The following is a 14,832-nucleotide window of genomic DNA, read 5'->3' on the forward strand; positions in this document are numbered from 1 at the left end:
TTGTTGTTCATTTGTTCAGTCGTCTCCGACTCTTTGTGACCTCATGGATCAGCCCACGCCAGAGCTCCCTGTCGGCCGTCACCATCCCCAGCTCCTTCAAGGTCAGTCCAGTCACTTCAAGGATGCCATCCATCCATCTTGCCCTTGGTCGGCCCCTCTTCCTTTTTCCTTCCACTTTCCCCAGCATAATTGTCTTCTCTAGGCTTTCCTGTCTCCTCATGATATGGCCAAAGTACTTCAACTTTGTCTCTAGTATCCTTCCCTCCAGTGAGCAGCTGGGCTTTATTTCCTGGAGGATGGACTGGTTGGATCTTCTTGCAGTCCAAGACACTCTCAGAACTTTCCTCCAACACCACAGCTCAAAAGCATCTATCTTCCTTCACTCAGCCTTTCCTAAGGTCCAGCTCTCACATCCGTAGGTTACTACAGGGAATACCATGGCTTTGACTATGCGGATCTTTGTTGCCAGTGTGATGTCTCTGCTGATGATGCAACTATCATTCAGTAAATGGTTTTCAGTTGTTACCTTGAAGACACTAATTCATGCTGCGGTTTCCCCCCCTGAAATTTCATGACCTGCACTCAAAAGAGGTTTGTGGGGAGAAGCATCCAGTTACTTTGGCCTGTGTCATCTATAATGCAAAGATGGGATTTAGCACTGTGCACACGTTGAAAGGTGTGCAGCTTTACGCACATATATGCCTCCTTCCCTCCCTTAGAGTTGCAAAATGATCTGGGATTAGAAGCTTCTGAAATTTACCGGTTTGGAATTATAAATTTGGGATGCAGTAAAAGTCCCTGATTGAAATGTAACAAGCCAGCTTCTGAATTTGGTTTGATGGCAACATGTCCCCTTACTGGGATTTGAATGTGTATATGGGGAATATAATATCAAGAACCGAGTGGCAGAGTGTAGAGCAATCAGTGTGGTTTAATCATGCCAACCTATAGAAAATTTGAGTTGGACTCTTTGTATTGATGGTAATCATGATAACTATTATATCACTGTTATGGGTTATCCTTAATTATATATGTCACCCACTTTTCAGAGTTTGTGTGGTGTAGTAGTTTGAACATTTCGTTTCTCTTGGATTGTTAGGTTCGCGACGCAGCAATAAATAGCTTAGTAGAAATCTACAGACACGTAGGTGAACGTGTAAGAGCCGATCTCAGCAAAAAAGGATTACCACAGTCTCGGTGAGTGAAGAAGTTTGTTTGTTTGTTTGCTTTGGAGTTCACTTTTCTTTTTCTGGTTCTAAAATTAAAGCACTTTAAGAACTTGTATCCCTTCTGATTTGCTGAGTCCAGTGCTACCTCTTGGACTAGCTACCCCTGGCTACCATCTTCATCGTCCCACCCAGGCATTTGAAAGAGCCACAAGTGGCACCATGGCAGAGAGAGTCTAGGGAGTTGGTGCTTGTTTAGGCTCTTCTCAAGCACACTTGGCTTTCTCCTTTAACTACTCTATCAGATAGGGGATTGACCCTTCTTTGATAAGAATCTTTCCAATTAAAAATGTTAAAACATGTACTTTCTGATGTCTGTTTTGTTTATTTTGTTTTGTTTTTGCAATTCTAATGTGATCTCTTTTTCAAATCAGGTTGAATATCATTTTTACAAAATTTGACGAGGTTCAAAAATCAGGAACAATGATCCAGGGATCAGGTGGTGAGTTGTTGTTTGTTTTTTTGTTTTGTTCACTTTTTTAAAGGATGCAGTCTCATCCTCTCTCCTCTTCTTCACCCCTTAGACAAACATCTTTTCCATTTGTTAAAGAAATGTATTTCTACTGCATCATGTGAAAGTCAAATCTTTCTAATGCAATTGGTTACCTGATGTTATACTTTGCTGGAAGAAGAAAAAGAAAGGGAAGGGAAAAGAACTGTCACAAAGCCATGTGTTTACATACAACTTGATACTTTGATGCTACAACATCGGTTTCTGTTCTCCTGTATCTTCTTCCTCTTCTTTTGCATGCTTTTAAAAATTAGTTATTTCATATGTTGCAACAAGCCATAGTTTGCTATTACTTTTGGAACTGGGAAACAAACACTGCCCCTCATCAAATTGTTTACTAATCATGTTCATATTTGCTTAGCTTCAGCAACTCTGCAGCATCAAATGGTTAGGGTCAATACACGGACCTATAATAACTGAGTTTTTAAAAAAAAGTTTCAAGGTGTTTACGTCAGAAATGATCCAAGGTTCTGCTTTGGAGTTGTGGCAAAACCTGCATTGATTAATTGATTGATTGGTTGGTTTGCCAGCTTATTTAGAATTTAATAGCCCTGCAGTTAGTTTCATGCTAGAGTTTGGGTTGTAGGGGCATGGACAGTTATAGTGAGTGACTTCAGAATGATTTTAGGAACAAAAGATCAGATCAAAACAACTTGCACCCAAACAGTATTTGAAATCAATGGGCAAATACTCTAAGCACTATAATATACTCCAAGCACTATAATAATATTAAAAGATATGACAGTGGCTTCCTATAGGCTCATAATCAAGTAGACGCAATGTAAAAGGAATGGGATAGGAAGAGAAAATCAAATAATATTTACTTTAAGATCCACTAATTTGATTGAAATTGAACAAGGCTGAACCAATATTGTTGTATGGGTATTTGTTATAGAGGCCTTCCTTTTTGTAAAGTGTGTACATGGTTGAAGAACTAGCATTAATAATTATTTATTTATTTCTATACTTGTATACCGCTGTTTCTCAGCCTAGCTGGCGACTCAACGCGGTTTACAACAAAATACAACAGTCAACAGTATTCAATTTAAAACCATAAAAACATCATACAATATTGGCACATCAATAACAATCCAATGCATCTCCTGACTAAAATCGTGATCCAGTTTCGTCGTCCATATTACCAATCCTTTAATCATCAAATTCATTGCACCGAATTAACCAAATGCCTGTTCGAACATCCAGGTTTTTAATCTTTTTCGGAACACCATCAGCGAGGGGGCTGATCTTACCTCCATGGAAAAAGGGCGTTCCATAGCCGAGGGGCCACCACAGAAAAGGCCCTGTCTCTCGTCCCCGCCAGCCGCACCTGTGAAGCAGGCGGGATAGAGAGCAGGGCTTCCCCAGAAGATCTTAGGGTCCTGGTGGGCTGATAGGGCGAGATACGTTCGGATAGGTAGGTTGGGCCAGAACCGTTTAGGGCTTTAAAGGCCAACGCCAGCACTTTGAATTGAGCCCGGTAGCAAATTGGCAGCCAGTGGAGCTGGTGCAGCAGAGGAGTTGTATACTCCCTGCGCTCTGCTCCTGTTAGTATCATGGCTGCCGAGCGTTGGACTAGTTGGAGCTTCCGAGCCGTCTTCAAAGGCAACCCCACGTAGAGAGCGTTGCAGTTGTCTAGACGGGATGTAACCAGAGCATGGACTACCGTGGCCAAGCCAGACTTCCCAAGGTACGGGCGCAGTTGGCGCACGAGTTTTAACTGTACGAATGCTCCCCTGGTCACCGCCGAAACCTGGGGTTCCAGGCTCAGCGATGAGTCCAGGATCACACCCAAACTGCGAACCTGCGTCTTCAGGGGGAGTGCGACCCCATCCAACACAGGCTGTAACCCTATACCCTGTTCGGCCTTAGATTGGACTTACCTTAATTTATTGTCTGTAGTACTGGTGTTTGGTAAAATATGCAAACAACAGCTTACCAGTTAACCATTATTGCAGTGCCATTTGTGCTGCTAGAGTATGCTAGCGGTTATATGCCAGGAAACTCAACACAGTTGCTTTTCAGCTGTGTGATTATTGATCTTACGTTTCCTCACTGTTGGCTATGCTATGACTGCTAAAATTTAAGAAAGAAGCTTAGCGTGTTACTCTCAACTTGTCTCGTAGTTCTCTGATTGACACCAAGTAGCCAATGGAGGGGGTGTTTATTTAAAGAAAAAATATAATTGCTATTAGACATAGTTGTTGGTTTCTGAGAGTCATCTTAGGACCCTCAGGATATGAGTCTGATGTCTTTTACTTTCCTGAAACCAGTTACTTTAGTTTTAGTAACAAAATGTAGACACATTTACATTGTGACTTGTAGAGTGGATCCGTTCTTACTCATTCCTGTTCATGTAGTGGTCCAGTTAGGTTGGTTTGTCTTGTGGCCCTTGAACCCATGATTGTTTGGCTCCCACTGAGGAGTCTTGTGATACTGACGACCAACTTGCTGGAGGGATGACAAATGTGAGAAATAGTGACTTTCCTTTGTTGTCAAAAGCTTTGTGGCCAGAATCACTGGATTGCAGTGAGTTTTGGGGCTGTATGGCAATGTATCAGAAGCAGTCTCCTCTGACATTTCACCTACATCTATGGCAAGCATCACCAGAAGTTGTGAGGTCTGTTGGCAACTAGGCAAGTGAGGTTTATATATTGGTGGAATGTCCAGTGTGGGAGAAAGAACTCTTGTCTACTTGAGGCAAGTGTGAATGTTGCAGTTGGCCAGCTTGATTAGCATTGAATGGCCTTGTAGCTTCAAAGCCAGGTTGCTGCCTGGAGATCCTTTGTCAGAAGATGTTATTTGGCCCTGATTGATTCTTGTCTGGAATTCCCCTGATTTTTTTTTAGAGTTTTTAAAATACTGGTAGCCAGATTTTGTTCATTTTCATGGTTTCCCCATTTCTGTTGAAATTATCCACATGCTTGTGGATTTCAGTGGCTTCTCTGTGTAGTCTGACATGGTGGTTGTTAGAGTGGTCCAGCATTTCTGTGTTCTCAAATAATATGCTGTGTCTAGGTTACTTCATCAGGTGCTCTGCTATGGCTGACTTCTCATTGAATTAGTTTGCAATGACTTTCATGTTCCTAGATTCTTGTTTGGGCATTGCTGCATTCAGTGGTCCCTTGTCCACAACTGCATGAATACTCCACCACAGACATCAGAAGAGCTTGAAGACCAAGAACAAGCCACGCGAGTAAAGACAAAAATCCACCCAGAGGAAAAGTGTTCTTACCTTACATCAAGGGAACCATTGACCGCATAGGGAAGCTGATGAAGAAACACAACCTACAAACTATCTACAGACCCACTAAGAAAATCCAACAAATGCCACGTTCAGCAAGGGACAAAAGGGATCCTCCCACCTCTGTAGGAGTCTACCGTATACCATGCAACTGTGGACAAACCAATAGGAAGTGTATTGGTTTTATGCCAATAATTTTGTTGTGAGATAGATAGATAGATAGATAGATAGATAGATAGATAGATAGATAGACAGACATAGTATAACCCCATCTGAGTTCATGGAGTCGGTGAACCCACAGTCCTTCCCCCTCCTTTCTTGTTGTGCATCAGCATTTTCTTCAAATAGATCTTAAGAAATACCAACTTTAAGGTTCTTATCTGTAAGGACTTTGTTTTTAAGCTTTAATAGCATTATGAGAAAAATGCCTGTTGGAGGGGGCAAAATGCAACTTGAAGTGGGTTTTACTTTATATAACAGGATGGAGGATTTCATCTGGTGGATATGCTGCTTGTTGCTAGGTTACAAGGAGGTCTTTTCAGTCCCTCATAGCCAGAAAATAGAGCTAAGCTGCCTCTTAGATTTCTTGGTCGTTCTGTGTATTTGTGTGTGTGTGTGTGTCAGTGTGTGTGTTAATGAACTATCTGTAAGTCTGTGGATGCAGAAATTGCAAGCTTCTTCATCTCTACAGGCTTTTGGAAAACTCATTATTTTTCCACAACTGCCATTTTTAATTAGTGAAATGCACTTCTCCTATGTTTACATTTCCAAGAAATGTCTTTTCAAAATGAAAACATTAAGCCAATCTTGTTGCTGTGGGCATGGTACATAAAATATTAATTGTTTGCAAGATGAAAGAAGTGAGAGCCTTTCAGTATGAGTTACTGTACAGAACTAATACTGTCCCAGTTCTAAGGTTGCTAATCTGCAGTCCAGTGAAAGGGAAGCATGTACAACTTCAGTATAATTGTTTATAAACTGGTTTTTTGAATGGTCACAGTGATACATTCCCAACCTTACATGAGTTCTCATCTCAAAAAGCTCTTTCTCTCCCATCTTCTGAAGGACAGAAATCTGTTGCACCCACTGCTAGAAAGCTTTGCTCTCTAGACTTTCACCATTGACAGCGTTTCTTGTATAGTGCATGTTCATGGAGGATATTTATACGATCTGGGCTGGTTGGCTCATACACAAGAACATACTAAAATATCTAAATGATCCCCTTTCCCTTGGCATGCCTGCTTTACTGTTTTGAGATTTAGAATTGTGTTCATTTGTTTTGAATGAGTCTTAATAGTTGCCCATGAAGTAGCTCTTGCTATAGGTAGGTGAAATAGATGGCAATAATAAAGGATTTAAAATGTAGTCAATAGTGATATTTACAAAGCAACTTTCCAAATCTCTCTAGGCCCACATAACTTCATTTCACTATCCAGTGTTGTAATTTTGTCATGATAAGAAGTGAAAAGGCAGAGTTCAGTGATTCACCTCTTAAATTGCAAACGGGAAAGTATGAGCTGGCCTGTTTCAGATAGACATCCTAGGCTTCATAAATTATGGTTTATGGTGCCAGGAATCAACATCTGGGATGAGTGCTCCTCTCGTACCTCTCTCTTCTTGGTCTGCGCATCCATTCTGTACCACCTTTGGTACATTATTCTTTGTTTGAGTTCAACAAGAGATTCCTTGTATGTTCTGAACCAGGGAACTCTTTGTTTGTGTCAATTTTTGAAGCCCCAAAACACTAATACAATGTAAATTCATATCAGTATTGATTGCACTTCTTATAAGTGCACTAGCTGTGCCCTACCACGCGTTGCTGTGGCCTATAGTAAAACTTATCAAAGTTGAGGTAGATATCTGGACTATTATGAAAGAGAGGTCCCTACCTATTCCTTCCCCCCTTTTCCTCCCCCTTTCTCTCCTTTCTTCCTTCTCTACCTCTTTCTTTCTTTCCTTCTTTCACTACTTGGTTTCATCCTTCTCTCTTTCCTTCATTCCCTCCCCCTTTCTTCCTTTGTCTTTCTTCCCTCCCTGTTTGCTTCCTTCTTTCACTTTTTATTTCCTTTTATTTCACCACCATCATAACAATAACAATAATGCAATGCATTGCCTCTGGGACCTGACACCTCTCCCATTCCCCCTAAAAGGGTCTCATAGGAACAATAGCATAATAACAATAATAGAAATAACAACCTTTACCCGCCACGTGTTGCTGTGGCCAATCTTCCCTCTTTCACTCCTTCTTTCCCTCCCTCCCTCCCTCCCTCCCTCCCTCCTTCCTTCCTTCCTTCCTTCCTTCCTTCCCATCTTTCCTTCTCCTCTTCTTTCTCTATCTCTTTCCTTCCTTCCCCCTTTTTCTTTCTCTTCTGCTGTCTCTCTTTTCTTTCCTTCCATCTTTCCTTTTCTTTCCTTTTCTTCTTCCTCTAACTTTCCTTCCTTCCCCCTTTTTCTTTACCTCCCTTTCTCTTTCTTCCTTCCTTCTTTCCTTCCTTCCTGTCTTTCCTAGATTTTGACAGGGCGGGAAGGGGCGGGGTGGGGTTTGGAGGTGGCCTGAAGTAAAAGGAGGTAAGATTGGGGCAGGGGAGTGATGGAGCGTGGGGTTGCGTGTGTGTGTGCGGCGGCGGGGGGAGTGATGGAGCCTGGGGTTGCGTGTGTGTGTGTGTGGCGGCGGGGGGAGTGGGGTTGCATGTGTGTGCGGCGATGGGGGGAGTGATGGAGTGTGGGGTTGCGTGTGTGTGTGCGGCGGCGGGGGGAGTGATGGAGCGTGGGGTTGCGTGTGTGTGTGCGGCAGGGGGTGTGTGTGTGCGGGAAGCGGCGCGGCGGGGCTTGGAGTGGGCATGGTTTCCGCAGAGGGAACGTTGGCCGGAAGGCCATGTGCGCGCGCGATGGAACTTGCGGCTGGGCGCCAATGCGCATGCTCAGTTGTTTTGCCGTTTTGTGAGTGTGTTGTGTTGTTTTTTATTTTGAGTAGATATGTTTGTACCTTGTGGGTTGTGTTATGGGCATGGGAATTTTGGTTAAGTTTCGTTGGGGGATTTTTGAGTTTTGTTCTTTTGCCGTTTTGTGAGTGTTTTGCTGTGTTGTTTTTCATTTTGAGTAGGTATGTTTGTACCTTGTGGGTTATGTTATGGGCACGGGGATTTTAGTTAAGTTTCGTTGGGGGATTTTTGAGTTTTGTTGTTTTGCCGTTTTGTGAGTGTGTTGTTGTGTTGTTTTTCATTTTGAATAGATATGTTTGTACCTTGTGGGTTGTGTTATGGGCACGGGGATTTTAGTTAAGTTTCGTTGGGGGATTTTTGAGTTTTGTTGTTTTGCCGTTTTGTGAGTGTGTTGTTGTGTTGTTTTTCATTTTGAGTAGATATGTTTGTACCTTGTGGGTTGTGTTATGGGCACAGGGATTTTGGTTAAGTTTCGTTGGGGGATTTTTGAGTTTTGTTGTTTTGCCGTTTTGTGAGTGTGTTGTTGTGTTGTTTTTCATTTTGAGTAGATATGTTTGTACCTTGTGGGTTGTGTTATGGGCACAGGGATTTTGGTTAAGTTTCGTTGGGGGATTTTTGAGTTTTGTTGTTTTGCCGTTTTGTGAGTGTGTTGTTGTGTTGTTTTTCATTTTGTGTAGATATGTTTGTACCTTGTGGGTTGTGTTATGGGCACAGGGATTTTGGTTAAGTTTCGTTGGGGGATTTTTGAGTTTTATTCTTTTGCCGTTTTGTGAGTGTGTTGTTGTGTTGTTTTTCATTTTGAGTAGATATGTTTGTACCTTGTGGGTTGTGTTATGGGCATGGGAATTTTGGTTAAGTTTCGTTGGGGGGTTTTTGAGTTTTGTTTCCTCATTGGATGCCCCTAACAAATTTATATATATAGATGGGACGCAACCTGCTTGAAATCTGTGTGAGTTAGCTGTAAAATACTGAAGTACCGAAGGCTCTCAGGACCTCATCATATTTACTTCCAAAATTGCCACGGATCATGGTGAATCCAGCAATGCCCGGTGTGAGGCATTGGGAACATTTTGCCCCACACATGGGAGGCATTCTGTGTTGCTGCTGCAGCAGCATATACCTGTTCCTCTGCAGTTTTACCCCGGAGTCCTGCCGGAAGTAGATGTATAATGTGAGAAAGTTACTATTAAAGATAGACCTAATACTATACCCATACTATATCATAAACTCTTTGACTTGATATGAATAGTGCAATACAGCAACGAAAGCAAATTAAGCCAGAAAGACAAACTTAACTTAATGTGACACTGTTTTACTTTATTATAAAAAGTTTTTTTATTTAAAATATTAATTCTTCAATTTTTTGCTGGTTGGTTGAGATTCTAGTTGCTTGAGTTCCAGTTACCTGAGAACCTACTGTAGTTGCAAAATGCCCCCAGCACATTTGTGCTCATGTAGAGATAAATAATACATGGAATAGACTGGAACAAGTAACACAATACAAATGGAAACCGATAGGTCTCTAAAATAAACCAAAGGTAGTTGGCTTGTTTGGCAACATTGACTCGTTTGAATATCCAAAGATGGATAGGAAGGAACCAATTCACATATGGCTTATTGTTATTTCAAGGTATCTTGGATTGTGATTCAGTAGTAGACAAAGTCATTTTGGTTGATTTTCATTGTAAAGAAGGATGGCCACTGTCTAGTCTGGATCTTGTCATGCCTATGAATCAATGTGATATAACTTAAATGTTATTGGGGAGAAGGCATTTATGAAAATATGGATGTCTAAAGAATTTGAAAAAAAAACTCAATTTGAAATGCTTGCTTTTAGTCACATATTTTGACATGGAAAATGGAATATCTGAATTCAGTATGCCTGGGATCTTGATACCCTTATGGTTGGTCAGTGAATTAACAACAAGAAAACGCTGGTGTGTTGTGATCTGTGTCTATTTGAATTGTAAGTCTTTCAGTACTTGGAAATAAATACAGCACAGCCTTGAAATCCCCCCGATTACCCCAGTTATGTTTCTGTTCAAAGACAAGAGAGCTGAAGAAAATGTGCTGTGTTTCTGTTGAATCCTGTCTGGTACTGAAGAGGCTGTGCTAAACAGGACAAGTCTTGCTTCTGTAGCTGCAGAGAAGGCTTTTATTTTGGAGGAGAACAGCCAGCACTCCTTGCGCTGGGTCAAAGAGGGTGGAGAGTTAACTGGTGTTTAAGTTGAGGAGAGATTGCATGCGCTTTCACAGGGCAGGACTGTGTTCAGATCCAGTGCTTGGCTTACCTTGCAGGACCACAGCAGATCATGACTGCCAACAAAGGTAGGCATTTTGCTTAAGAAACAACGGGAGGAATGCAAAGTGGGCTACAGATTAGTGAGCATATCTTGTGTCACTGCAATAAAAAGCATTTTCTCCTTGACATTTTGCAAGTGGATTTGCCCCCCTTTAGCATCATTGGCATGACAGGGGGGAAAGTTTCTGGAAATAGCATCTCTGCAGTAGCTGTAGAAGGGAAGCAAACAGCAAGAAATGGCTCTGTATATGAATACAGAAAAGCTCGAATGGAATAAACTAATGGGATAGCAGAGGGCTGAATACCTATAATTTGTGGGAATGCTTTTTGGTATGTTTGTCTGTCTTCTTAAAACAATGTGACAAACTTATCTGGGGAAGACACTAGAAGCGTAGTAGCTTGCCGCAGCCTGTAATATCTATTCAACACTGCAATTCCAAATATAATTATTTGGGACTAACCCTTACTGTATTCAGTGGGGTATGTTACCTAGTCAGTGTGTTAGGGATAAAATATTTGGGATGTACAGGTGAATGACAGCCAAGAAATACGTGAAAAGGGGATGCAGGATTTATCCCCTCTGTGGATTTGGAATTGTGCTATTTTTCCATTTCCTAAGCCCAGTTCCATAGTGTCAAGACTATGTGTTAGTTAGATGTTCAGCAGTCATAGAGGTGATATAATACTTTAAATAATCTTTCTTATCTGTGAAGCTTTCATTTATAATGAAGGCATACAGCTTGCTGATTCCTCCCCGCCTCCCTCTCCCCTCCCAAGGCTGTGTTTCATTTCAGAGGCATTCATGTTAGCCATCTTTGGCTTAAAAAGACTGTATTTCAGCTGTCTGCTTCTTCTCCCCATCTTATTTCAGAAGATTGCTGTTTTTTTCTCCTGAAACTGAATTTTATTCTTAGTTTGTTCTGCTGCTGGATCATGATTCACTTCTCCATAACAGATTATAGAGAAGAGGGAAATCGATATGTTGTGGCTGATAAGTGACATGTAGCAGAAAACTTTGCTGTGTATCAGTTGCTTTTTCTTATCTGTATTATCTTGCTGGATTCTGCTGCAATGTTTTAAGAGATAAAACTAGAACTTCTGAACCCTATAAGAGTCTTTGTCACTATAGTTAGTAAAGTTATATGATTGCAGTATCTCAGTCTAGGTGACATTGATCTTGTCTCTCTTCATTAAATGCAATATAAAAACAATGTGTTGTTTAGAAAATCAGCACAGAGAATTGTTATAGGTGGTTTGCAGTGATGACTTACAGCAGTGTTAATAATGCAGAACAATCTTGCCAGAGAGTCTGATTAACAATCTGGTAGATAGATTGCTTATAATTATGCATAATTTCATATATTGCACCATTTGTTTAATTTAATCCTTGGTGTACTGACTGGTGAATTAATACTTAAGGTGAGATTTCATCTTATCCAGAATTGGCTGATATCCCAATTATGTTCAGGTATGATCCTGTGGCTGGCCACTGTACAGTGGGTGTAACAGCCAGGTTGACAGGGTTTCTGGGAGGTTTTTAACTGCTGTAAGGCATTTCAATAGTCAGTCTTGCAATATGTTGTATTCAGATTGGTAATAGCTCTTTATAATTCAGCCTCATCAGATTGGAAGAAACGGGTAGAGGAAAGAAGCTAGAAGAGTATCCTCTAGGGTTATTTAGGTAGTAGTGAGATCTTTGGATCTCCCACACCGCCAAATCCTTGTACATACTCATAGAAAGGCAAACCTATTCAATTGATATCAAATAAGTACCCAGGGGAGAGGAGCACAATGACTATTTTCATTTTTCTCTTCACTTGGTGACCAACTTGACTCGGTGTGTGGCAACTTTCCATGTGATTTGGATCACTGAGAATTCATGAAGATATGTGTGTGGCACAGTGTAGAATGGGGAACATATGCAAATGTGAGCGCACACAAAGAAAGTTCTCCTGCTGTCAATGAACAGAAAATATTTTTGAGGCAATAAATGCATTTCCTCATTCTTCCTTACACACCTGTCTTTGGCCTAAATCCAGTTACAAGTATCAGATGATGTAGACCTACTCCATGGTGTGGAATGTACTTAAATGCCTTATTATTTCGCAGTTCTTTCAGTGGGTCTCCTCTTCTTGGGACTACCCACTGGATTGCAGTTTCTGTCCTTTCTTCCACATCTGGTTCTTTCTTCCTTCCAATTTCTTTTTTCACTGACACAGGGGTCCTTTTCTAAGTTTCATTGCTGTGTTGGTGTGGGATTTTGTCAAAAGGTGCTGCACTGTGTGGGAGAAGACAATCCTACATTTTCTGGCATCAGCCCACCTTGAACATTGCCTTGTTTATAGCCATTAAATTGGAATGAATATCAAGGACTCTGGAGAAGAGCTCGAGAGCCTGAGAAGTGTTTTCTCAGCCAATGCCTCATGGCCCAGCCCTAGTAATGCCCTTGAGTCCCATGACATTCTGTAATTCTTTAATAAGAAATGTCTACTCTTAGTGATAAGCAGGACATTTTCCTGGATTAAAATCGAAATCTTAAAGGTTAGGGATTTCAAAACAGGAAGCATATTTTTCTCTTCACTTGTATAACCATTATCCTTGTTTTTTCTGGATACATTAATGTGATGGGTACTATAGGTTTCTTGACCCTTGCTGAGCACCTGTGCACCAAACTCAGGAGGAGATAAATTCATTGACTTTCACAAGCATTTGTGGAGATTGTATTGATGACTTCTTTAAAACTGGACTGCAGAGCACTGAATTTGTATGTAGATATCAAAAGCAATACAATATAATTTTGCATGTATGTGAAACAAATCCACAACAAGTACACAGGATGTTGTGCCTGAACCGAATTATCAAATGAATAAATAAATCCAGGTCTCTCATTATCTAAGAGTGCACTCTAAGAGACAAGGTTTACCTCAAGCTAAGATTAACTACATGCTTCCTCTTTGGCCACTGGAGCTCAACTGCGATCTCTGCTCCCAGAAAGGTGAGATAACCTACCTGAAACTCCATCCCTTGAGCACATGGCAGAAACTCTGCCTCTCAAGCACAGAGCCAAAGCTCCACCCTCCTCAAGCACACAGTCTCAACTTTATGGCAGCAAGTACAAGATCTTAAGCAGAGGTATGAGTTCTTTAGGCACCAGAACAACCACACTCACCACCTTAGAAACAAGTACCCAGCCTTTGAGCAACAAGAGACAAACAAACACTCAGCTTTCTAGTGCACTTTAAGAGACAAGGCTTACTTTGAACTAAGATGGCAACCTGCTTCCTCTTTGGCCATTGGAACTCAGTGGTGCTTTAGGTTTGCCCTATAACAGGTTTACTTAAATAAGGATCTATCTTGACAGTGAAAGGAAGGGATTTGGTTTTTTTTCTCCATGAGAGTAAGCATCTCACCCACCAAAGATTTAAAAGAGAGTAAGTTGCAAAAAAGAAGAAGAAAAAATCCCCCCCCCCCCAAATCTTGTTTTGGAATTTAAACCCAGGATAAAAAATGTGTAACCCTGCCTGTTTTGGATTCTAACTCTCATGGTCCTTCAACATTGCCTATTCCAGCTAAGAGTGATGGACACTGCAACCCACATATGGAAGGCATTCCACATCTGGAGGGTCACACAGGGTCTTATTCAGATCGTAGGGATTCACTTGTTTGGAGTAAGAGCCAAAGCTGACTGTAAGCCAGAGTGCATGTGCTCATTCTACTGTATATTCAGAATAATTCTTTTGTGGAACATAGCTGCAGTCTCTCTGATTATGTTTCCGCATTTAGGCCTTCTTAATTATGCATAATTATTAGCACATCAGCTGTTCTTTGCTATGTTGTGATTTGGAGCAGATCCTTAGTCCAAAATAAATGGTGGTCTGCTGTATTTCTAAAAATAGAAAACACTGTCCAATGGCTTTGCTTTTTTGCATCTCACTGTGCTGTCAGAGTACTCTTTTTGTTATGTGTGTTTCAGTAGCATGAATCTTTTCCTTGTTTACTTCCCAAAGACAAACAACTGCCTTGCTTTATTTGCATGCATAATATTTAGTTAGCTCACAGTAATGAAGGGTTTTTAGAGAGGAACATTTCCAATGAATCTTTTTTTCTTCTTTCCCTATTGACCTTTTCTGAAATATTGGACAGCCACTATCCCTTTGTTTTGTATAACAGACGCGTCCTTCTCCGTGCAGTGTATTTGGCTAATGTAACACTGTTAAAAATGGAAAGCTCTGGATCTTGCATGTTATCTTTTTTTAAAATTATTGTGGATAAATTCCGATTTAATTTATGGGACCAGATTGAGGATTTCTTCTAACCTTCTTGATCATTCATTTCATGGGGGATTAACTAACACTGGAAGCCTAAAGTACAAAATAAAGAGCTTGTACCTCCATACTGCAGGATATTTGGTAATGATTTGTGATTATAAGTCACAAGAATTAATAGTGTTCCAAGGACAGCTCAGTTAATTATAATTGTTTGGAAACTAAACTAGAAATTAGTTCTGTGTTTCTAAAATGTGTTTGAGTTTGTATTTTTAAAGCAGCAATCTTAGCTAGGTTTCTGCACTGTAGAATTAATGCAGTTTGACACTACTTTAACTGACATGG

At 40.8% G+C, this 14,832-nt stretch overlaps 1 protein-coding gene across 12 annotated transcripts in view; it reads left to right on the plus strand.

The window, feature by feature from the left end:
* Window positions 1–14,832, plus strand: part of CLASP1 (cytoplasmic linker associated protein 1) — a 209,660-nt gene that overhangs the window by 82,916 nt on the left and 111,912 nt on the right. For all 12 annotated transcript variants that reach the window (XM_067473460.1, XM_060774347.2, XM_060774414.2 and 9 more), the window contains exons 7-8: window positions 1,100–1,197; window positions 1,601–1,668. In XM_067473460.1, the coding sequence (XP_067329561.1) occupies window positions 1,100–1,197; window positions 1,601–1,668 (166 nt within the window). The remainder of the gene's footprint in view (window positions 1–1,099; window positions 1,198–1,600; window positions 1,669–14,832) is intronic.

This window comes from Anolis sagrei, chromosome 1 (genome assembly GCF_037176765.1).
Source record: "Anolis sagrei isolate rAnoSag1 chromosome 1, rAnoSag1.mat, whole genome shotgun sequence".
Taxonomy (NCBI): domain Eukaryota; kingdom Metazoa; phylum Chordata; class Lepidosauria; order Squamata; family Dactyloidae; genus Anolis; species Anolis sagrei.